General features: G+C 42.5%; 1 protein-coding gene across 1 annotated transcript in view; it reads right to left on the bottom strand.

Annotated features, from left to right (window-relative positions):
- Positions 1 to 5,983: 5,983 nt before the first annotated feature.
- LOC126649536 (myelin-oligodendrocyte glycoprotein-like) overlaps positions 5,984 to 24,627 on the bottom strand; it is a 32,226-nt gene continuing 13,582 nt past the window's right edge. Inside the window, exons 3-7 of the mRNA XM_050333771.1 lie at positions 16,488 to 16,571; positions 16,065 to 16,117; positions 11,939 to 12,277; positions 10,835 to 10,870; positions 5,984 to 7,600 (exon numbers count right to left, since the gene is read on the bottom strand). Coding sequence (XP_050189728.1) covers positions 7,497 to 7,600; positions 10,835 to 10,870; positions 11,939 to 12,277; positions 16,065 to 16,117; positions 16,488 to 16,495 — 540 coding nt within the window. The 5' untranslated portion in view covers positions 16,496 to 16,571 and the 3' untranslated portion in view covers positions 5,984 to 7,496. The remainder of the gene's footprint in view (positions 7,601 to 10,834; positions 10,871 to 11,938; positions 12,278 to 16,064; positions 16,118 to 16,487; positions 16,572 to 24,627) is intronic.

The raw sequence follows: 24,627 nt of genomic DNA, 5'->3' as shown, positions 1-24,627 counted from the left end.
CTCAGGGCCTGAAACAGGTTTCAAGGCAGTAAAAAAAGCGAGCTACCCACACTGCTGCCACTGCTAGAAGCTTGGGCTTTTAGTGGGGATGGGACAAACAAATGTGGACTGGGGAAATCTAGGACAAAGTTTTCTTTTCAGAGGTACTCACCTTTTAGACCTTCTTTTTACCTTTATTTAATATCTCTGAATTTAGAGATAATGGATTTTTAACGGAGAAAGAATCATGTAGCAGAATTGCCTTTTGTTTTTTTCATTCTCTCTAATTTCACAGTAATGTGCTGACTACAAACCTTTGATACACACATTTTTCAAGGTGTTTTGTTTTTGTTTTATTGATAGAAGGCTGTCTTGTTTTGTTTGTTGGAAGGCTGTCTTCAGCAGAAGAGAGAGGATTGTCATCTTGGCTTTCAGCCAGTGTAAATTTGGAGGGAAATTCCATGTGCGTTTTGAGAATTATTAATAGAGACATTTGCTTGCCAAGCTGGGTTTTTCCTTTCCTTTCCTTCCAAAGAGCTATTTGGAGCTGGTGAGGGGATTTGCTGCTTTGAGCCAAGTGGATGGAAGTTTATGATTAATATGTTCTGCTAAATGCCATCAGAAATAAGAAGTGAAAGAGGCTTCTCCAAGCCCCCGTGAGGAGGCACAGAACACCTGGCTTATGGATTCCTGGCATTTCTTATCTTCAGGAAGCACTTAAGAGCTCTGTCCTGCTGAAAGGGAGTTGTGATAAATGTGTTCCTGCTTGTGTTGCTTTCCTAGAGCTGTGATGGGGTTAATTTGGGGGGTGTGGGAGGAGCTGAGTTTTTTCCTGCCCCCTTTTGCCTCCTTTGTGGTTCCACACAAACCCGGTTTTATGAAACGTGGCTCTGTGGGCTGTTGCAAGTGCTCACAAATTTGACAGCAGTGCTTTTTTTGTTCTAAAAGCAGAAATAAGGGTTGGGGATTGATTGACCCTTCGGTTTGTGGCTACAATAGAGACATTTCTTTGGGGGAACAAAAAGCCAGCAGAGGGCACTTGGTGAACAATGTTCTGTGCAGGGTTTCACTTACCCAGGCACAATATTCCAGCTGTATGACAGCTGGAAAGTAGGACAGCTCTGTATGACCGTTTTCTTGACATTTTGGATGCACAGACAGAATAAAAAAAATATTGCTTCCCACTGGTTTAACGTAAATAAATAGGACATCCTAATCTGTAGCAATGAATGCATTTGTCACGCTGTCTTAAGACTCATTTCTTCAGCACAGTTACCTTTTATTTATCCCCCTGAAAGTATAACAGCAAATATACATAGACTAAGCTCTAAACTCTTCCTGTGATAGCTATAACTGAAAAAATAAGGAGCAGTGTAGTATAAAGCTATAAAAGTTCACAGTGGGCTTTGTTTTGGTTTGGTTTGGCTGGTTTTGTTTTAATGGGGGTACTTTGGAGGGGTTGTTTTGTTATTTGTTTGTTTTTTAAGTACTAGTGCTGTTATAGCCAAGATGACCTATTCCCAAGGTTTGTAGGGAGGGACTTTTATCAGGCCAAGAAATACCCATGGAAGGAAGCACACTGTTTCCTGAAGCATCTGTGTGTTTCCAAGCTAGCAGTATCTTTAATGTATATGTATATCCTCTTTTCTCAGAGTGGGAGTTTAGCCAATCCTCCATCTACAAATAATTGAGCATTGCCTGCATTCCAGGGCTTGAGCCTTTTGTTTGAGCTGATTTTCCTTCTCCTTCCTGTGGCTTGAAGTGGCTGAGGGGAAGCTTGCATGTTATAGGGGCTGGCCTTAGCCCTCAAAAGAATTAAGGAGCTGATATTTGTTTGTTTTCTCCAGGGTGATTTCAGTGATATCAACATCTCTGCAGAAAGAGAGAAAGAGGGGAAGAGAAGGGGCTAAACTTGGACTATCCCAGAAGCTGAAACAGCAGTAGCAGCAAGGATTGCAGCACCCAGAGACACATGATTTCATGAGGCATATTTAAAATAATCACCTTCCTTGCTTGTTTTCAGTATTTTTCAGTACTCTGCTCAACTGCTGAGTGTCATACCATGGGAATAGCTGCCCTCAGGCTTAGCTGAATTAATGGTGAGAAGTCTAGTCTAGTGAGAGGTGTCCCTATCCATGGCCAGAGGGCTTGGAACTAGGTGATCTTTAAGGTCCCTTCCAACCCGTAACATTCTATGATTCTGTATCAAATATATCCACACTTATTTCTTGCTGATGTGTTCTATGAGCCATTTCTCCTACATCATATTGAACGACAGGGAGCCCACAGAGGAAAGCACTAACCAGTTAATCTGGCCTCACTGTAAACTTAGATAAAGTACAGGATGAGCAAACTAACTCCTTTTTGTCTCTTACCAGTGCCTCTGTCAACCATGAAAAAATGAGCTCACTTTTACAGCCATTCTTTGGCAAGAATAACGCACAAGGACGTCTTAAAAATGTCTTTACTGTAGCAGATTATCAGCCTGGTGCTCTTGCCATATGGAGTACGTAGGTGTGGGCCACCAAGGTACTAGAAGTGAGAGAAGTGGAGATTCCTCCTCCTTAAATGTGTGAATTGTTATTGCACTCATTAGTTTTTGAAGCTGTCCCTCTTGTTCACAACGAAATTGGAAAAAAGCACAAGAAGTATGTGCTGCCCATGTTCTGCCCATGGAGTGAACTTTCAAGGCAGGCACTTGCTGTGTCATCACCCAGACAAGGAAGGACGAGTCAAGGTCTGCCAATCCTTCAAAACTTCTCCCAGGAAATCTGAAAGACGGTCATACATAACCCCTGGGAATGGCTTTAGCTACAGCTCTGGGAAAATATAGTAAACAGGGATGTTTAAACATCCCAAGTGCTGCTGCAAATCTGAGTGATAAACAGTAGGGTTGTAAACAACATGTAGAGGTCATCCAGGACCTTCCATAGTCACACAGCTCACACTTGTGAGTGGAGGAGCTCATACAGCACAAAGCAGAACACAGAAATCACAGCAATAATTACATTTAAAATCAGATGGATGATGCAACAATGAAATAAATGTGTTATTTCTGTCCTCTGTACCACTGAGCACAGTTCCTCCTCAGGGCTCCTCTGTTCCATTGCAGGTCAGTTCTTACCTGCTGCTCTTGTACCTCTGGGTCACCACCCATGCCCTGGGTCAGCTTTTCTTTCCCATCTCTGGCCAAGAAGCACAGCAGAGAAATTTTTGGAGGGCAAAAACGATTGGCGTCAGGAAGTGTAATAATTTGGAAAATACCACGCACCACCTCCTCCTCCTTCTCTTCCTCTTCTTAAAATTCAGATCCTCATTCTTAAAATTCTTGCTCTTCAGGAGACAGGAACTGCACAGCCTGTCTTCTTGTGCCACACTCTGAGGGTATCATGCTTACTGATGTGGCATTGATGATAACCCTTTCTTCTCAAAGGCTGAAGCAAAAAAAAAAAGGAATTTAGAAGAAAAAAAAAGAGAAAAAAAAATTAAAACTAGATGTGGGAATATTCTGGGTTTGGGTTTTGGTTTGTTTTTTGGGGGAGGATTGTTTTTTTTTTTTGTTTTGCATGCCAAAAGAGAGACAAATCACATTCTGAAAAATTATCAGTATGTTCTTGGGGACATCCTTGTGCATCAGTCAGTTCCCTGCTTTCCTGTTTCTGGTAAAGTTTTATATTTTTCAATAATAGTAATAATAATAATAATAATAATAATAATATTGTATCTGGCTCTCCACATCACAAGGGATTTGTGACTTTCCTTGGCTCTCCCTTTCCTTTGCCAGGCTTCAAGTGATGTTTTTTCAGGCTACAGTGGGGATTGCATCACCCTGTTCCTGGCTACGTGTGCGTCCCATGTGGATGCTTGTGAGCATCTGCTCCGAAACAGATTGAGAAAAATTCAGTAAAATCCTGTTACCACTTGTAACCTTTGTGATATGTGTCCTGCAAAGTGGTTTTGGACCTGAATCTATTGGCTTTGGCTGAGAAATTGTCTTTTACCATTTACTTTTGAGTATTTATACATGTGAACCCCTGTGCAAAAGTGCTTGATGCCTATTTATTAGTTGAATTTAAATTATTTTGTTGCAATTTTCATTTGTGACTCTTGTCAAAGGTCTTTCCTTCCTCAAAAAATATGGAAACACCTTTTTAATTCCATGTAAAAATGGAGAAAAATGCTGTTCTTCTCAGTATGTAATTAGTAAAGGCTAAGCCAGCACACATACAGTGCCTGTCAGTCTAAAAGGGGTGAAAGACAGAGCTGTGTGACTGGTGTGGGGAGGAAGGAATTGGAGGGAGAGGTTTTAGATGTCTTCTGCAGAGTGTGACTGGAAGGCACCTGAGATGAGATATAAACCCAAGATCTGACCATAGTTTAGAAAAGAAAGGCTAAAGAGAGAAGGTTTAAGGAAAATGGAAAGGGTAAAGGGAAAGGAGAAGAGAGAGGAGAGGGGGAAAGGAAGAAGATGGCCAAGTTACACCTCCATGTCCAAAAAGATATCCATCTACAATGGCTAAAAGATGTGACCTGTCTTTTTTGATGTGGCAGTCAGTGCAATGACCAAAGAATTTTATAATTGCAGTCTGGATTCTTGCTAGGTACAGCACTGTATGGGAATGCAATTAGTACAGCTAAAACAAATTATTTCAGGATGTTCTTTTTCAACATCCCTTTGCCTCGTGGGGCCCTTTGCAAAGAGGGAAGTGTGGGCTTAAAATGCACTGGCTCCTATTTTTGTTTTCAAGTGTGACTCAAAACACAGGCTTTAGCTGATAAATTAGATGTGATTTGAAGTCCTTGTTCCTGACAGACTGTATTTTCCTACCAACCTCTGGGCAGGAAGCACTGCTGGCAAGGGAATTTGTCTTTAGTCTCTGTCTGCCTGATGGCCCATCAGAGCCATGTCTGGACACATTCGAGGGCCTGTCTCTCCACACACAGCTGGCATCAAAATGCTGAGATTCTTTAACTGAGCAGACATAACCAGAAAGGCAGCTTTCTGCACTCATTGCACCAGTTTTGCAGACCAATTAATCACCGAGCGTGTGCTGGAGGATTGGTATTCATCATCTCTTTCATTAATGTAAAAGAAAAAAAAAAGATGTTCCTTTGCACGTGAATAACCTCATCAGTAATTTCATCCCGCTGCCATTCCCAGGTGTGTCCAGTGCATGGCCACCAAGGGCAGGCACAGCCCCATGTCCTTTGGGGCACAGGGACTGCCTCTGAGGCCAGCACCCCAAAGGCCTTCCACTGAAGAGCAGACCTTCCTTTAGAAGAAAACAAACCTTCCTTTAGAAGAAAACAAACCTTCCTTTAGAAGAACAACAGAGCTGGCGAAGGATCTGGAGCACAAGTTTTATGAGGAATGGCTGAGGGGAAGTGGTGGTGATAACCTGGAGAGAAGGAGGCTCAGGGGAGATCTTATCACTCTCTACAACCACCTGAAAGGAGGTTGTAGCCAGGTGGGGGGCGGTCTCTTCTCTCAGGCAACAAGCCACAATCCAAAAGGAAATGGCCTCAAATTGCACCAGTGGAGGTGTAGTTTAGAGTAGATACTGAGAATAAATTCTCATGGAAAGGATAGTCAGACATTTGAACAGACTGCTCCAAGTGGTGGAGTCATCATCCCTGCAGGTGTTTAGAAGGATGTGTAGTTGTGGTGCTCAGGGACATGGTTCAGTGGTGGCCTTGGCAGTGCTGGGTTAATGGTTGGACTTGATGGCATTTAGAGATCTTTACCAACCTAAACAATTCCATGATTCTACACCTTTTGTGAAATGGAGGGCTGCTTAAGTGGCTACTAGATTCTTAGAAGTCATATAGTCCTTGAGAGGAGGGCAGGCAGTTCAGAATTTTAGGACCAACAGATCTGACACAGATATCACCTTTTGGACTTTCTGATTGCACAGGAGCTTTGCTGATTGTAGGAACAACTGGAATACAAATAACTTGTAGACCAAACGATTGCTCTGATCAAGGTTTTTTGGTTTTGGTTTAGGCTTTTATTTTTAATCAAATTTCGTTCTGAAAAATACACAAAATCTGAGAGAAAGGTTTGGAGGGTAGGACACAAAAAGGCAATCACAGGATGTACAGTTCTTACATTCAAATCCTTCTGTGAAGGGGAACCCCAGCTGTTGCACTGCTCTGTACCCAGGGTAGCCAAGTACCTGCTGAGCTTCACTGCAACAACAGCACAGTCTGGGCGTGGGATGTTGTGTCTCTTCCCTGCCACAGGCAAAGGGCCCTATGTTAAAAAAGTCAAAGGTAACCATCCCCTTTACCTCGATGGATAACATTTTAAGTTCTATTTTATTCTGTTCCCTTCCTCTCTTTCCTTTGAAAGAAAAAGGTGCAAATCAAAATGACCTCACGAGAGTCCTTATGAATCACTTCCCCTGCTTGAGGGCTCAGCCCAGAGGGGTGTGTTGCAGTCACTGCTGATCACCAGCCCAGGGGAGTAGTTCTGTCCTCTGGATGCTGTGAAATAGGGTAGCTGCAGTTCTGGCCCGAAACAAAACTTCTGCACTTTCTTGACACTGTTTGTAGCAGGATCCTTCCAACCTAAGTTTTACACAGGACCATCTAACGCTACCCGAATGGAACAATTCCAGAAATAAACCTATTTAGTTTGCAGTCACACAATGATTCCAATGAGTTTTTAAATACCTTTTTCCCCCCCTCCAAAGGTGCTGTTTTTAACGAAGCTACATTGTCACAGTAACAATTTCTTATTGCACAGTTTTAGCTTAAGTATCCAGCTTTTCGGTGATGCTCACGTTTGTGAGCAGTGCTTCATGACAAAAAAAAAGAGAAAATGCTGAATTCAGCCTTCTAAAGCTTTCTGGCTGATTTGAACTTGGTAGTAATACATCACTTCCTTCCTTTGTGTTGATGTTTTATGAGCTTTCATCCTCTTTCTCGGTCAGCTTCACCCTTCCGCTGAAGAAATACTACGTTTCTTGTGGAAAAAAAAAATGTTCTTACTGATAGCCCATGACGCTTAAGAGTGAAAACAGAAGCTAAAGTTCCACAGGCTGCAGTTTCACAAGGTTTCCTTCTTTATGTTTCACAAAATGGGAGGGCCTTCCAACTTCCAGTTTTTGTCTGGCACAGAGGGTGATTATGCCTGCTCCTCCTTTCAGCTGACTCTGAAGGACAGCAGATGAGATCTTAAGCAAAACATCTCACTGAGGTCAATTATAATGTGACCCTGTAGTTTCGTGAGTCTTTTATCCTGTCATTAAGGCAAACCCACAAAATCCAAATTAAAATGTTCCCACTGGCAGCACTAAAACAGGACTCCAAGAACCAAATGGAAAAGCAGATTTGCCACCTCAGAGTTTTGCTGCCTTTGTTTTTTTTTTCGGAACCAAAATGTGGGACATAAACACCCAGTGCTCTGTTTTCAGCTTCTGGTGTTTCTGTCACGTGGCTCTGGAACCCACAGTTCTGCCCAGTGAGGTCCCCTGGCGAGGAGAACTTCCCAAAGACAAGGTTGCCTTCCCTGGTTACAAGTGCCAAACCCCCAGTGTGACCAGGAGGTGGAGAGAGAGGGAAAGCACAGCCAGACATGGTGTTTCAGGAGGGCTTCTGGAGGGAATCTGACTCTGCCCTGAAAAATTAAAAAAGAGAAAGTTGCCATGTAAGTCGTGACTTGACAAAAAGCATATTTGAGGTTTGCTTGATAGGTTTTACATGAGTGCATTGATGGAAGGGTGTTTGTAGAACCGATGTGGATTTTGGCTCATTTTCAAAATTCCCCTTTTGTGTGTGTGCACACCACCCAGAAAAGCCAGTCTCAAGGTACTGTGACAAATAATTTTTTTTCTCCGTCATAGAAAAGGCACAGAAAGAGAAAAGCAACGCAACTTAATTTTCTGGATGACTAAGAATGGTTTAAAATCCTGGTAGAAAAACAACAACCAGCCAGCTGCCTAGGGGAAGGTGTCCCTGCCCACAGCAGGGAGGGGTTGGAACTGAGTGATCTTTAAGATCCCTTCCAATCCAAACCATTCTATGATTCTAGGATGAAAATACATTATCATTCTTCCCTCTTGGATTCTGAGGTAAACATTGTGATTAAGAATCCATAAATAATGGTAATAAATATTAAAAAGCCGAGGCTGCAGATGCTTAGGTGGCAGCAGTATTGTGTATCACTATTTGTATGCAACCCACAAGTGGACAAATTACCCTTGGCACAGGTGGAACCTGCAGCCTGGGCTGGGTGTTGTACACCAGTGAAAAGAGATTTTTAACCCCTGATTTGAACAGAAGAGAAATGTTTCCTTAAAGTGTTCAGGTCCAAATGCTTTTCTGGAAGGATCAGGCTGTACATTGTTTTTCATATCAACAGCCTGAGGGCTGTTCCTATTGTTGTGTTATGACACCTTTCAGTGTCTCATTGTAGTTAACTCATCACTACTCGAGGTGCTTCCCCCTCCTCTTCCTGGAAGAAGTATCTGACATTGAAGTGTAGAGAGCAAGTAAACATCAGGTAGTCCTCAGTAACATTTTGAAATTAGGATTACAGCAAGTCTCCTGGCCTCTTGTGCCCTCTTCCAGGCCAAGGCCCTTTCATTTTTCCCAGAAAAAAAAATGTTAAACAAGTTTTATTGACCCAGAAGGAGTCTTGCAAGACACGCAGAGTGACAATACAATTCTGCTCTTAAAAATAACTAGAAAAAATAATCAATCCAGCAAACAAGGAGAAATGGGGCCAAAGGGAAACAAATCAATCAAACCAATCAGTTTGGTTTGATGTGAAACAAAGCTGCTTCTGTTTTATATAAAGAAATAATATCTGCTTCTCTCGTTGACTGTGAAGTGTCAGTGAGAACTAATGAAAACTATTTGCATACAATGCCTTTGTTCTCAGCAGGTCATTTGACTTTTCTAAGTCCCTTCCAAAATAGCAACAAATAAAAACCAGATTCTCCTCCTCCCTTTCTTAAGAAATTGCTGAAAAGAAAAAAAAAGAAAAAGAAAGGGAAAAAAAGAAAAAAAGGGAGATGTGGCTGATGATTTGCTTTAAAAGATGTTGACAACAGGAAATATTTTTCCCTTTTGCAAAAACTGACAGTTAGAGGGTTAGGATTTTGTTCTGTCCTCCTCCCCATGTCCCTCAAAACCCAGCAGTACAAGAACCATTCAGTGTCAGAAGTGTGTGATTCAGTTTGTACTCCTATAGAAAAACAAAACATTTGCCCCTTGTCCCAATACTTGTTCTTTTTCCTCAGCAAAAATACTTTTCCATAGGAAATAGTTTATAATGTGGGAAAGTTGTTGGGAAGCTTTTGATTGAGTCAAACATATGTACAACTTTAAATACAGCCTACTTATCTTTTGGTTTTAAGGATTTTCCATTGCTATTTATTAAAAAGTGCGACCCTTGATAATTTATTATTGTTTTGTGGGAGGTAACAGCAAGAGATATTACAGCTCCTGTTCTGTTTGCTTTTATAATGTTGTAATGTTGTGCTGTGCCACTGGAGATATATGATACTATCTAGAATTTAACTTCATGTTTTTTAAAGTTAGAGTACTGAAGTCTGAAAAAAGGATATTTCCTGTAATTTTTCAAGTTGTTTTTTGCTCATGAAGCATAGAACTATTGGTTTGTTGATTTTTTTTTGTTAGGTTTTTTTTTTCTGTGTGGTCATGAGATGAAACAGTTACATTTCTCTTCCTTAGTTTCTGTTTGAGTTTATTGTGGCCTAATCTGTCTGTAATGTCATATTGTGGATGAACTTATCAAGTTAACTGCAATAAAATTACTGTTCTATGTAAAGGATCATACCTTTCAGCTGCACTAAGATACAAACTGCAGCTACTGATTGTATATAACAAATTGTTACAGGTTTGATACCAAATTAAGATTTTGTAGAGCTAATAAGAATAATTTGGCTTGTAAGAAGGATTTTAAGGGAGAACTTACTGATGATGGTGGGTACAAGCTGGACATCCCTTCTGTATTGCATTCACTCCAGAAGTGCCTACAAGTGACCTTGGTGTAGTTACCTCTCTGTAATGATGAAACCTACATATGAGCATCTGCACTGCATTTCAGAATTGCCTTTGGATGAAATCTACCTTAATTTCCTAGAAGAGCTTATGTGGAGTCATTAATCATATGTTTTTTGAATATTTATTACTAAAAGGACCCCTCAAATCTCTTGATCTGGTAGCTCAACTCTACAACTACCTGAAAGGAGTTTGTAGTGAGGTGGGAGTTGGTCCCTTCTGCCATGTCTCAAGTGAAAGGGCGAGAGGAAATGGCCCTAAGTTGTGCCAAGGGAGGTTCAGATTAGATAGCAAAAAAATGTCACTGAAAGAGTGATTATACGTTGGAATAGGTTGCCCAGAGGGGTGGTAGAGTCACCATCTCTGCAAGTGTTCAAGAGGATGAATGTGGGTGTGGCACTCAGGGACAGAGTTTAGGGGTGACTGTGGTGGATGATCTTGAGAGTCTCCTCCAACCCTGAGGATTCTGGGATTCATTCACACCAAGGCAGTTTACAAAGCCCTTAACTCCCAGAACAGAGGGGCTTCCACGTTACTTGATTTTTACTGATTTTTCGGATGCCCGTGCTGTGATTGTAGCTTTATGGATTAGTGACTGCTGGCACTTCAGGATTCTTCTTCCTGCAGTCGAGGTCTGTCTTAGTGGTGGAGATATTTTTCCCTGTCTGGGACAGCTGTATTTTGCCAGACTCAGTAAGAGAGAACAAGCACTGCAAGTTTATTGGACTTTCTCCATTCATCAAATTTTACCAGTCTTGCAAATCCAAACCAAAGAACTGGATAATCACTCAGACACTTAGTAAATGAAGGAGTATTGCCTTACCAGAAGAAAAAGGTATCTCCTCAGTCATACGTGGGGCTGGAAAAAAAACCCCAAGAATCAAGGTTAATTGTTTGACCCTAGAACAGAATAAGTGTACTGATAATTGATCTAAGGGCTAGTGTTTAGGGTTTTTTTCCTGAGTGAGAATACATTTGTCAAACAAACTGAAAGTTTAAGTAGGATCACAGAATTAAATCAAAATTAAAGACACCTTACCACTCCCAAAAATTAGATGATGGAAATATTTAGATTACGCATTTCCAAAACACTTTTTTTTTCATTTTGAAAACTGCAAAATATTTCACTTTGAAATTTCCTGAACAAAAGCATTTCACTTTACATTTTTAAAATATTTTTTTCTTTAGAATGATGTGCATTAAAAGAAAGATATTAAAGGGTTTCTATTGCTTGAAAACAATTATTTTTCTATTTTAAGCAGAATTAAATGTATATGGTTGACCATAATGAAAGTTTCCAGCTGGTTTATTCAAGTAAGACACCATAAAAAGGTATGATTTGTTTTGATGTGTATGCCCTTTTTTTTAACTTTCTTTTCCAGCTGGTCAGCTGGTCAAACCCAGTGCCCCATCCTCCTGGTGGCCATGCTTGTAGGAAGTTCAAATGCTATCTCAGTTGTCTGGCATTATTCAAGCATGTGTTATGGTCTCACTCATTTTCCTAAGGGAGAAAAGTGATAATTCTTGTTGCACATGTCCAGTCTTGTCACCAGATCCCCATCTTCCAGATACAAGGAAACTAGCAACTGGCTCTTTTGTCTGAAAGGTCTACAGCCTGGACTTTGACACTACAAATCCACAAACAACTGCTTAAATTTGGGGAGAGCTCAGAATTCATAATGTCTCCTGCGAAGGCAGGGGGAAGAGGCAGGTGGTTTGCCTTTAGGAGTCCTGCTGCTTCTGTGGATATGCTGTGCTGAACCTTGGCAAAGAGGCTTTTTCTTTTTTTTCCTTTCTCACACATTCTTCCCACAAAAGCAAGGAACAGAATGGAACAGAATGAACAGAATGAATAAAAAATTGCTTCAAAAATTGAAGTCATCCCAGTCAGTGGCCGTGTAAGGCCGAACTAAAAAAAAAGTCTTACCTGAGACACTGAGTTTAATATATGATTTCTTTGTTTGATGATCCTTATCCTGTTTGTAGATGCAGGTGTACTCAGCATTGTCCTGTAATTGGACATTGGAGATCTTTAAGGAAAGGTTGCCGTGCTTCATCTGGTCCAAAAAAAGGCTGGTTCTGCCATGGAAATGTCTGTCCTGGGACCCCAGTGAATCCTGCCCTTTCTGAAAAAAGTGCACTATCTTCTTGTCGATCTGCCAGTAGAGCATTGACTTGGAAAAGATCAGCTCTCCAGGAGGGCTGGTGGTGCAAGGCAAAACAACAGTTTCTCCAACAAATGCATGGTATGTTGTTTCTGGTTGACCTAGAATGAAAAACAGACAACTTCATCAGTGTGCAGCAGACATAGGGACAACAAGTTTTCTATAATTTGGCTTCATTACATGATTATTGCCACTCTTCCTCCCACTTCTTCTGCTCCCAGCCAGGCAGGAGTCCACACATGCCAGGACTGAGTTCCCAGCCAGCTGTGCAGCAGGACAGATGTTGCTATGTGCAAGTTGCCTTCACTTTGGCAGTGTGGTTTCTGCTTGAACTTGTTTCCACTTGTCTCCTTAGCTGGTGATTTTTCTCCCAGCTTCTGGGGATCTTAGTCTCGAGATCAAGGTGTCTGATTTGACTTTAATAGGTCAGTTCACAAGAGGAAAAGGGGATGCAGGGAAGTGAAGATGGGTACACATGATTTAAAAAGTTCTGTTTTTGTAGGAAGTCTGGCTGAAATAAAAGGAGAAGTGTGAAAAGTGAGTGCTAGACCAGCAGGAGAAAACTCCTGGATGGGTTGGGTCTCCCCCAACTCCCATTGCTTGGCTTTCAGATCGTGACTCCCAACTTGCAAAGAATGTGCTAGAGGCCCCCATCTCCCTTCTCCTGTGAGATCTTGCAGGGGGTCTGACAGAACAGGGCTTTTTCTCTGCAGATCTGGCTTGTTGTACTCTTGCTTGTACCTGTCCTTTGGTCTCTCATACTTTGTCATTATTGTTCAGTAGCCCAGAAAGAAGAGTCTCTCATTTCCACTGTATCTAAATGACTTTTCCAAGGCCTTGGGGAAACTTTGTAGGTTTTCTAGATGAGGAAAGATGTTACCAGCCTTGCCAACCAACTCCAGCACAGGCAAGAGCCAGGATGAGGGTGGCATGCAGGTCGACACACACAGGGGCACAGGCAGGGCAGGCAGCCACCTGCACATCACTTACACTCACTGTTCATTTAATAAATCTGATGCCAATTATTATTATAAATTCTTCCAAGTTAGTTGAAAGCATACTAAAACTTGTACAAGTGGATGAGTCTGCCACAATTCCTACCAGATTGTAGTGTTATATTTTTTGGGGGAAGACAGGGCTATGGAAGAAGGTTTCTACGTATTTATAAAGCATAGACAGGTAGGTATTGTCGGCACAGAGAGTGGGCTTAAATGAACTTCTTGACCAAACCTCTTTCATAAAATGATTTTATAAATTACAATGCAGATGAATTAATTTGGATGGAAAAGTTATCCCCAGCAGGGAGCAGAACAAAAGCAGTGTGAGTCTGTGATTGTGCCAAGAAAAAAAACACTAAAGTTCACAGTGAAACAACTCAATCTGTTTTCATGGCCAAAGCTCTGTGAAGCACAAGGGGTAAGTAATATTGAAACAGATATTCTTGGTCGCAGTGTGGTCATTCCTGTGTTCTGGGCTTGCATCAGCTCTCTGCATACATTAGGCTCAAGACCAAAAAGAGCCCCAGCTTCCCTTTGAAGTCAGTGGCTCATCAGCCAGGGCTCAGCTTGTCACATGCTCAGGCCTCTGTTTCCATATCAATCAGTGTCGGTTCTGAGGCTTTTTTGGTGTCAAGTTGTGTCCATTCAGACAGACAGAAAAGCAGAAGGAAAAGTGTAACGCAGAAAGCTGAACCTCAGAGCCAACTAAGTGTCTTTGATTATATCACCAAGCATCTGCCTTCCTTAAGTTTTCAGATTTTTCAGCTGAAAAATCCCAGTCCGGCTTCGCCCAACAATGTAAAGTTTTAGCTGAAAAAAACACATATCCCCAGTGGAATTTCTGGTTGGTGGTGGAAGCAGAGTCACCCTGAGGCAAGGCCATGTCTGAAAGCAGATTGTGGTCATGGCTGACCATTGTTAGGTAAACCACAGTGGGAGATGAGTGTGCCTGGGGCTGCTGCAGGTGTTTTGGAAGCAATGGAACAAGTGAACCTCCAGAAGAGCTTTCCAGTGGGAAAAGTCCTTTCCACAGGATGCTTTTAGGAGAGAGGGTGTTTGCAACATGTGCTGTTGCACGTGGATGAAGAAAAGATAATCCTTACATGAGCAGAACTTGTAGCTCTGTTCAGAAAAATGGACAATAAGCATTTTCTTAATGAGCAAAAGAGGGAGAAAGAGCGTGGATCCTATCTCCTGATTGTGGATGCTTCTGAATTTCATACTGGTTTTGGAAGTGTATCTACTTGCTTTGGGGCTTTTTATTCTTTTCCTGAAGCTGGAGGACAGCAGTACATAGCATATGAGCTCAGCACGACCATTCCTTTCCTCTGTACAATCCCTGTAACACTTGTGATGACTCTTTAAACTCCCACCCTGCCCTACCCTGCTTTCAGCTGGTAAAACCAGGCCAGCAGGAGCCAAAAAAAGGAGGCACTGCTGAAATTTGCTGGGACAAAAGCAGGTGACTGAAATCTGCTGTAATGAGTTGCTTAACGAGCCTACAGCTGCACAAGGTCTTTTGTAGATGGGGAGAACAGACTTCTGGGTACAAGTCAAGTAAGTGTCCTTCTGGAAGCCACTCTTGAGAAAAAGAGTGAAGCCATGCAGAAGGCTGGTGATGTTGTGTTAATCTTCCCACTGAGGCTGTTGATGTACCAGGAGATGTGGAAGTGGGAGCCTCCTGGCCAGGAGCCTGAAGCAACCGTGCAGTGGAGGTGGTGGCAGCTGGATGAGCAGTGAATGAAGCAGGATGAGAAGTTCTCACCTGACCTACTGGGTAAGCTTTGCACGCAGAAGGTGCAGGTCTCTATCGTGGAACAAATGAATGCTGGCACTCAGCTTCCACTTGCAGTTTTAACACTTGAATGCCAAGTGAGATGAGTTTATTTTTTTTATTATTGTGTGTTTTGAATATTGCCCAAATGTTTAAAGCTATCAAGGTGAAGTTGAATGGGCCAATTTAACCAGTCTGTAAGATACCTACGATGAGAAAACACTGCTGCTTCAGCATTCAAAGTGTGGTACAGGGAAGCTCACAAAGACTGGGATTTTCTGTTCCTCTCTCCTTTCTTCCCTGAAGGTGACTTAGGTTGATAATTTTTGTTTATTAGTTGTATATTGCTTCTTTGTGGAGACTCATGAGAGGTGTTGCTAAAAGTCAGTTGTGCTTCCAGAAGAGAGGGGAGACGAGTTCCAGGTGAAGTGTGACCTCCTCAACCACTGCAGCATCTGGGAGGTGTGAGGCACTTCTAAGCAAATGGGAGTCTTGACCACACACAGAGCTCTTACTACTGCTGAATTTAAACCTCAGATAAGGAAATTGCAGGGAGTTACCCCTGCACCTTGTATAAAACTCTCTCTGCAGCACATACCAGTGTGTCTCTTTCTTGGGGAAGATTATATCTATTCTGCATAATGTCAGAAACCCAACTCTGAAAGAACTTGGCAGAGCATGTGCAAAGGTTTAGGGAGAGTTTGCTGCTGGGCTCCAGTCCTTTTCCTTACCTGGTTATGCCCATAAGAGAGCTTGGCATCTTAATGAGTTTAAATACAAAACCAGATCCAAGGCACTTGGGGATTGTAAAGGATGAGGTTCCAAGTCATGCTTAATATTATGGAAATGGTAGAGCACTTTTAAGGATGTGGCAGGATAAACTTTTACCTATAAAGTTTGTGGACCTGAAACACCTTAACTTGGAGACCACTTATTTTGGGTGCAGAGATTTAGCTGAAGGTTATGACCTATACTTGCAAACCTTGGACTGTGATGAAATGCATGCAAAGCAATGCATGCATTTGTTTTGTTTTGCTCCAAGATTCTGTTGGCAGTTTGTGTATTCACATATAAATACTTGTGCAAATTCCTAGGTGTGTATTATAATTTATTTACCTCTGGGTAGAGACACAAGCAGCAAGCAGGCAACCATCCAGAGTGCAGTCTCCCTAATGAGAGAGAGAAAGGTCAAATGCTTTGTTAGAATGCTAGAGCAGAGATCAAAGACCTTTTCTCTGGTGTAATTTATCCTGCCTTTCCCAACTTCTTCATCTGTGAAGATAATTTGAGTATGAAGGTGGATGGATTAGAAACTCTGCCTTATTTTGTCATTTAGTCTTGGTGTGGTTTCTCAGTGGTTGTAATAGGATGGGGCTTAAGTTGCAAACACCAGACCCCTGGCTTGCATTCTCACGTGGACAAAGTTAATTGCATGTCTTCACAATTTGCTCTTGGGATTATTTTCTGTTGGCAATTAAATGAAGTTTCTTTGCTCCCAAACTTCAGCTGTTTTACAGCACAAAATAAAGCACAACTTACCCTTTCATTTTTGTGCCTTCCCTGCCCTTGGGAATCCGTCCTTGTTGGGAGCTTCACCAGGCACTTGAGCTGCAAGTTGTGGCTCTGCAAAAGAGTGAATGGCTCTTAATTTTTGTTGCTGTAAGCATTTCTTATAGAAGAAAACAGGTATTTTTACTTGTACTTCATTTGCTGTGGTTCAGTCTGTTTTCACTCTGTGTATGTAAAAATGGTGTATTATTATGTACACTCTGTGTATATAACATGTATACATCATGTACACCCTGTGTATATAAACTATCTGTGTATCTGCATTCTGAATACACTCTTGTAGTACAGAAAGTGTCTTTTCTTGTGTAGGACGGATGTGAGTCACAAGCCATGCACTGACTAGCCTGGAGCTTCCAACCTAGTGAAGGGATCCTTGTTCTGTAGCCAGCTGAGATCAAAGAAAGTGGTGAAACCTGATGGGTCTTGCATTTATCAGGAGGTGTAGACACCATCCCACAAACTACCAAATACCACTGAAGCTGCATATCTACCAGCAAAAATAATAAACCTATAAGGCAAATGATGCTTAAAGGAGCTTTTTTGAGGGAGATTTAAACAGGTACTATCTCAGGAAAAAATCCAAAATGGAACAGGTGTGGAAGCAGGGGGAAGAATGTGGGTTTTGGGCTTTCTCTTGCCATCCTCGTAGCATCTCATGGCTTAAGGAGTACAAATATCTGAGTGATTGTTCCTCCATGTGTGCTCCAGGATAATGTTGATGGTGGAAGCAGTGGTTTAGGCAAGGTCCTCTTCCCACTGAGGAAGCTGTGTATGGGGAAGGTGCTGGGGCTGTTCTTCTGCTTGTTGCTCCTGGTGCAAAGGGGCTTCCTGGAGCAGGCAAGAGCCAAGACCTGTATTTTTGTGTTCCTGCCTCTCTCATTGTGGCCAAGCCCTGGTTATGCTTCATTTAGCAGCCCCTTTCTGAAACTCAGGGCAAGCCTTCTGCCATCTTTGGCTTCTTTGGCATTAAAACTCAGTGTGTCCTCTGTGTTTTTTACGAACTCCTGTGATTGCCTCTCTCCTCCTTAGAGGAGGTTATTGTTTCAAGCAAGGGTAAAAATTTACAGAAAGTGAGCTTATTACATATGTGTTTCCTTCCTGCCTCCTTTCTGTAACTGGAATTCAGGCACTGATGACCACTTTTATCACAGAATCATAGAATCATTTAGGTTGGAAAAGACCCCTAAGACTGAGTCCAAACTTTGACTGATTACCACCTCATCAACACCCCTTTCCAGGAAGAAATTCCTCCTGAAGAAGTCTGAACTCCTGAAAGTGATGTCGTTCTTCTGAAGGGTCAGTCATTTTCTAACAGTCATTTTGATTCTGACTTGAGAAAAACATGAAGGTGGTTGTTGCAGCACAGCTGGTTTGTTTGTGTCACTGCTGTTGGCTGGTTTACTCCCACAGAGTCCCTGTGGGGTTTTTGGTTCTCACAGAAGCTTGTTCAAAAGTTTTGGATCGGGGAGCAAGTGGGATCAGAGTCGAAATACCAAATTGCACGTGAATGTTGAGCTCTCTTGCCATCCACGTGCTGTTGTTACTTCCCTGCTGAAATTTAAGCTTGTGCATAAAGAAAGAGCAAGGCAGGTCTTGCTTTAGGAAGCAGTATCTAACCACAGGAATGCTTCCGATGGGTCTAGCTGGAGGACCTGACCCTTAATTGAGGTTAATTCAGTGCTGTTTAGTTGAAATAACATTTCTTTCTGGTTTGAGCAGACTCTGCTTGGAACAAAAGTGTTTCACTGAATCCATAGAAGGATTTCCCTTGGTGTCATAGAGGGGAGATCTGTTCCTGTCTGTTCAGGTGGGGAAAGATATTTCATTCACCATGTGAATAAGAATTTGGAACAACTTCTATTATTTCACTTTTTTTTTCTTTAAGTGCTACTTTAGGAAACTAACCATCTTTCTTATTTTTCTTTTTTTCTTTTCTTTTTTTTAATTTTTTTTCAAATTTAAAAGGTGACCCATTTATTGTTCATTTTAATTGGACAAAGGAATTATTTAGGACTTTTTCAGAGATTAAATAATTAACCAAGTAAGGCTTTGCAATGAATAATCACTTCCTGAACAATTAAAATGCTAATTAATAACTACTTAACACACTACTTTACATGAAATTATTAAGGCATTAATGTAATTAAAGCATATGAATAAATTGTACAACTATGATCTTCTTGGAAATTTGTCATCCCGCTTCTGTGTCATATGTGCAAGGCTGTTTATTGAGCACGTTAGCTCAACCTGCAATAAAATTAAATTAATCAAGTGGGGCAAGTGATCAAATGCTCCCAGTGCCTGTAGAATAGCAAGGCTTTGTGTCCCAAAGCAAACTGATTCAAGTTATCTCTTTCCAGTGCAGGAGAGATGGGGGAGAAAGGGTCTGAATGCTGTTGCTGAAGTCTTTATACATTCACTGGAAAGAGTGATCAGTTTGTGGTACAGATCAGAAAGTACCTGGGAATTGGAAATCTAGAGAAGGATTGAGAAGGTTTTATGGTCTGATGGGGGGAAGCAGGGGGCTGGGCAGGACAGAGAGGGGATGTTGAGCACAGTGGAGTTCCCTCTGTGTGGTGACCACAGAGTGTGCTCCTGGTTTGAAAGCTGTTGTGAACTCAGTGGGCACAGCAACTTGTGCGTTCTGCTGAAGGAACTGATTTGCTTGCCAGCTCTTCCCCTTCATTTGCCAACATTCAGCACTGGCTGAGTAACGTGGGTAATGCAGCTGGGCACTGAATGAATGGGGATACAAGTTGGAGCAGACTCCTGCTGGAGAAAGTGCAAGTCATTCTGAGAGGATTAGCTAAAATCACCTAGCAGATGAATAAAGGCTGCTGCCAAGGTGGAAGCTTCTTGGTATGCACCTGGTAAAGCTTGGTAGCTTAGTCACTGGTAGTTTCTCCAAGTATGAGTTTTTCTTTTTCCCCTCCTTCTCTTGCATGCCTTTGGCTTTTGAAAACAGATTTATGCAAGCTGACTGTTGTTACTGATGCTTGTAGGAGGATTGGGGAGGCACCTTTTCCCATGACTTTGTGAAGTCCTGGGTGCACCCTTAGCAAAGAAATGTCACTTTACTCTTCCTTATTCACATCAAGGCAACCTTCTGTCACTTCTTTAAATGTTCTCCACTGATGCAACCACCCAGTCCTTTTACCTTCAGGTAAAAGCTATTGGCTAATAGAAAGCTAATGAATGAGCTTGCAAGGGGAAATTGGCAGTCTAGTTTCTTAGAGAAAGTTTTTATGATGTGACAATCTGGTATTGAAACTGGGTGATTACTTCTGTTCTTATCTGAAAGCAACCTGTAAACAATATGAAGCATCACTTACAGGCCTGTCCTATAATTAGTTCAAGGAGAGGTATTTAAGAGATCTTGGAGGGGGATACATGCTGATATCCAGTAAAAAATGACAGTGGCTTTCTCTTTTAGGGTTTTAGGTTTTGAAATTACCCTAATTTGAAAGCGATCTTCTGGAAATTTGTGGGCAGTGGCAAGGGAGTGTTTTTGTAGTTAACCACTGTGTGATTCCACCCACGTGGCTCAAGGCAGTGGGAAAAGAAGTGCTCTCTGCTTCCTTGGGGGACTTGCCTGGAGCTTCAGGCTGCAAAATGTGCTGTGGTGACAGCTGAGTCCTGGACTGGGATCCTTCCCGTCAGGTGCACTGGTGTGGGTGGCTGGTCTGGTGTTCATGTTTGTTTGTTTTAGCGAAGTTTATAGCTGTTGTAGTCCTCTGAACCTGGCCTTATCTGCTGTGCACTGGAGTTCTGTGTACTCTGTCCCTGCTCCTCCTCTTCCCCTCCCTGTGCTGCAGTCACATCACCCCTGCTGTGTGGAGGTGGTGGGTGGGGTGCTGCCTTCGGGCTTGCCGTGTTTCCCCGTGCAGCTGGAATTTCCCACTGCCTATTTAAGGCTTATCGTGGGCCACAGTCAGGGTCTGGGGACTGAAAGATTATCAGATCCATATCTAATCTGAAAAGTTTTTCCTTCTCAAGGATAACAAAGGAACGAGTGATAGTGTGTGACTTGCTCCCAGTGGAAAGCTGTAGAATCATGGAATCTTTAAGGCTGGAAAAAACCTTCAAGATCATCAAGTCTGTCAGCCCAGCACCACCACTGTGTTCCCCCCCCTAAACCTTGTCCTCAAGTGCCATGTCTACATGTTTTTTGACACTTCCAGAGGCAGTGACTCCACCACTTTCCTAGACAGCCTCTTCCAGCGCCTTACAACCCTTTCTGTGATTTTTTTTTTTCCCCTAATATCTAATCCAAACCTCCTCTGGCACAAACTGGAGGCCATTTCCTCTTGTCCTGTCACTTGTTACCTGGGAGAAGAGGCCAACCTCCCCCCTCCCCACTTTGCTACAATCCCCTTTCAGATAATTGTAGAGAGCAGTGAGGTCTCTCTGAGCTTCCTCAGCTTCCTCAGCTGCTCCTCATCAGACCTGTGCTCCAGACCCTTCATCACTCCATTGCCCTTTGTTTGCCTCGCTGTACCACGCAGAGGTGCTGCAGCAGGAACTTACACACCCTACCCTGGCTTTTAGTAAATAGTTTTGGTGAGGAGGAATTAATCCCAATGTATAGGAATAAAATATATGGGAGAAACAGAAATTACAGTTTATGCTGGGTCAGTTTGCAGGATTTAAACATAAACATCTCTCCCAAGGTTTGAAGGAAAATAGCAAAACTCTAGATGTGTCTGGCCAAAAAGGGGCTGTGTGTGACCTAGCACACTTGGTAAACTGGAAGGCTTGGGAAGCTAGGCTTGGTTTCAGAATAACCTATTTAAATAGGTCTCAGACTAAACTGCAGTAGTTTGTGGCTTTGTGAAATGGGAAGGGTTTTGTGGCTCAGGGGGGCTGATGCTAAAAGTGGCACGTTTCATTTCAAGTTTCGGAGGGAAGGAAGCACGCTCTTGGTGTGCAAGTGAGCAGAATTCAACACTGGGCAAATGACGCTGCAGCCTTCTGGGTGTTTCATGTTAAGTCTGGTCTGACTGAATTTTCAGACAGTCAAGATCCATGGCATTCGTATTTCCAGCTGCCATTTCTGAGAAATTTTGTATTTGTTCTCTGCTTGATTCCCTTGGGCAGAGGTCAGTCCAAGAACTAGAAGGATGTCTGCACACAGATCCCAGAGGGACACTGTCACTGCTGCCTGTGGGGTCGGTGTTAGGCAGTTTTGCATGACATCTGTGTGCAATTTTCGGTAGTGGGCTCTCATCCCATGGTCTTAAAATGTGCTTTATTCTCTGTGCTAGATAACTTTTGTGCTAGATTGAACAGCTGGCTTTTCAAGAGAGCACTGCTGCTGTACGGCAGGGCACTGCCTATCGTTTGCATTCTTCCTGTCGGAAAGGCTCTTGGCATGGGGTGGAATTTCTTACCTCTAAACCACCAGCAAGTGTTCCCAGCCCCACCTATCCCTAACTTGCACACCCTAAGGATTCCTGGGTTGGAATGCTGCATGCCTGACACTGCCTGGGCGACAGCTCAGGAAGCGCAACTTGGCAGCACATGATGTTATCCCACCCTTTACCTGGTTTTGTGCTCGTGGGTGAGACTTATTCCCTGTGACTAGTGGTGTGCAGTGGTCTCATGCCCTTTTGTGAAACTTCTGGAATGAAACCAAAAAGTCGCTGTTCCTTTTTGCAAAGCCTTTCTGACAACTCTCCCAGAAGTTCCTCTTTTTTCTCAATTCCTTTTTGCTCTTCTGAGAGTTTCCACTGCTCTTTATCTGCCAGTTCCAACAAAATGAATAAATTATTCTTCTCAGGAATAAAGATTTGTTCTTTCAAGAGATTACAGCTGCTTTGCTACCCTTTCCCTGTCCCTCTCAGGTATCTACACATTAATTATTTTTTTTTCTTTAGCCAGTGTGTCAAGGGATATGAATCCCTGAGTATAGCTTCTCATAAACCAGATACAGACATGAAGAATCCAAATGGATTTAAATGTATGGGAAATTTTTGCACAGGATGGGTGTGGTTGGCAGGAATTTCTCCATGCTCTCCTCTGTCTGTGTTGTGGCCTTTTCCTCCCACTATAGTTATTAATTGCCTTAAAGGGTTTTGTGCCATCTGGATTAGAGATTCCCTATGTGAAATAATTCTTTCTCATTGAAGATGAGGGTGGCAGCCTAACCCTATTGTTAGTCTGTTACTTGTAGAAACCTCCCTGCACCAAAATGTCTCCACCTGGTTTAAATTTCTGCAAATAGTTTGCAAGCTTCATCGTTCAATGGGCAAAACTCTTTACCTTGCATCTAAAATTGGTTAATTGAACTCTCCCTTTGTTACTAAGCTCCTGCAGAGGGACAAGGACTCCCTGGCACATGTGCAGCTAGACATGTAGAAGGCTGGTTCAGGCTTCTTGGAAAAACAGAGTAAAGAGGTTATTGCTGGTAGAAATCATGGAAAGGACAGAGCAGGGCTAGTGGCTGCCAGAGAGGTGACAGAGGGTGCTCCCTCTTGCTACAGAGGGATAAGCACTGAAGGAGCAGAGCTGCTGCTTGCTTCCCAGCTCCAGGCAGACACCAGCCCCTCTGGTTCAGCCAGGCTCTGGCATTTAAGTGAGACTGTGTTTTGCCTGCATCTCAAGCTGGGTCTGCTGTCCTGCAAATGCTGAAGCAGGAGTGTTGTCTGACCTCAGCTCTCTGCCTAACCACCTCGGGTATCTCAACAGCCTTGACTTCTTCCACTGCTGACAGCTGGTGAGTCTCTAAAAGCTCATAAATGTGATTCCTTTAATCTCTGTTCACTATCCCATCCATACAGCCCCGTGACAGAGTGCAGCTGAAGTGCCATAAAACTTAGGGAGGATACAACTCTACACTAGTTGAATTACTGAACACTGAGTGAGAACCGGAGGCCAGGAAGGACAGAACTCTGAACAACCTGGTTTAGGGAAGGTGTCCCTGCCCAAGGCAGGGGGTTTGGAATTAGATGATCTTTTACAGTCCCTTTAAACCCAGACCATCCTATGAACAGTACTGAGCTACTTATATTGTAAAGCTCCAATGCATTATCCATTTTACAAGTTTGGTTTTTTCTCTTCAATCAGCAGTTACCTTTCACACCAAGCCAGGATTACAAAACCCCCTTGGTAAATGTTATCAGTCCCAACAAGGAAAGAGGAAAACTCCCTCCCTCGGAAGTTTTGTGTTTGTGTGGTGGATGTAGCCTGATCACAAGGGAGACAGAGAAAGGGAATTTCTAGGGGAATTTCCTAGGAAGCAGAAGGGTAACTATTTCAGGCTCAAGAGACTGCTCTGAGCTGACAGAGTAGTCAATAAAATGCCTCTATTAGTTTTGTTTGGTGCGTTGTCTAGGAGGAAGTGTGTCATACTAATGCCAGAGAATTTCTATTCTCCAAAATTACTTTCCAGCCCAATACTGTGAGAGCAGGGAAAGTCCTGACCTCCAGGTGCTTATTTTTGGCAGCAACAGGCTAAAGGACCAAAAATTTCTCTTCTGGATTGTGACTCCTCTCTCCTCTTAGCTATTTTTAATTTGCATAGCATAGAACCTTTGAGACAAGATGCTCTTGTCAGTGATACATATATACAATTCCACCAAGACTCAACAGTCAGTTTATTTTTTCCTCTATCAGACCTGTTAGGACAATGCATCTCACCCCTAAGTTGTGATGCTACAATCAGTTGGATTTTGTATTTTCTAACAGGTGTGAGAAAAGGAAAAAGGTTGGATCAAGTTCAGAAAATGTTTATTTTTGTTCTCTAGGAAGAAGTTAAGTATTGATGAGCCTCACAGGTAAATGAGGTTAATTATTAGCCTGTGTTGTTGTATTTGCTGTGTTGGACACGGAAACAGTGGGAATGGTGGGTCTGAAAATGGAAGCTTGGGGTGCCAGGATGAGAGGAGAAAAAGAAACTGAGATTAACCAAGACTGGTGTAACTTGTCTTGGCTTTTCCTTAGAGAATGATGTTCACTGGTGACTGAACTGAGAGTCCCATGCCAGGCTCCTTGCTGAGGGTTTGCACACCTGGAAGATGAACTCTGACAATGGCTTCTCTGAGCCAGAGAAACCATCTGAGTCACGTTCTGGGTTTTTCTACTCGGCTACATAATGTGGTTGTTTATATAA

Source organism: Myiozetetes cayanensis, unplaced genomic scaffold, assembly GCF_022539395.1.
Source record: "Myiozetetes cayanensis isolate MyiCay16 unplaced genomic scaffold, myiCay2020 scf5-8, whole genome shotgun sequence".
In the NCBI taxonomy this organism is placed as follows: domain Eukaryota; kingdom Metazoa; phylum Chordata; class Aves; order Passeriformes; family Tyrannidae; genus Myiozetetes; species Myiozetetes cayanensis.
Note: the sequence above shows the minus strand (reverse complement) of the source record. Positions and strands in the feature narration are given on the sequence as shown.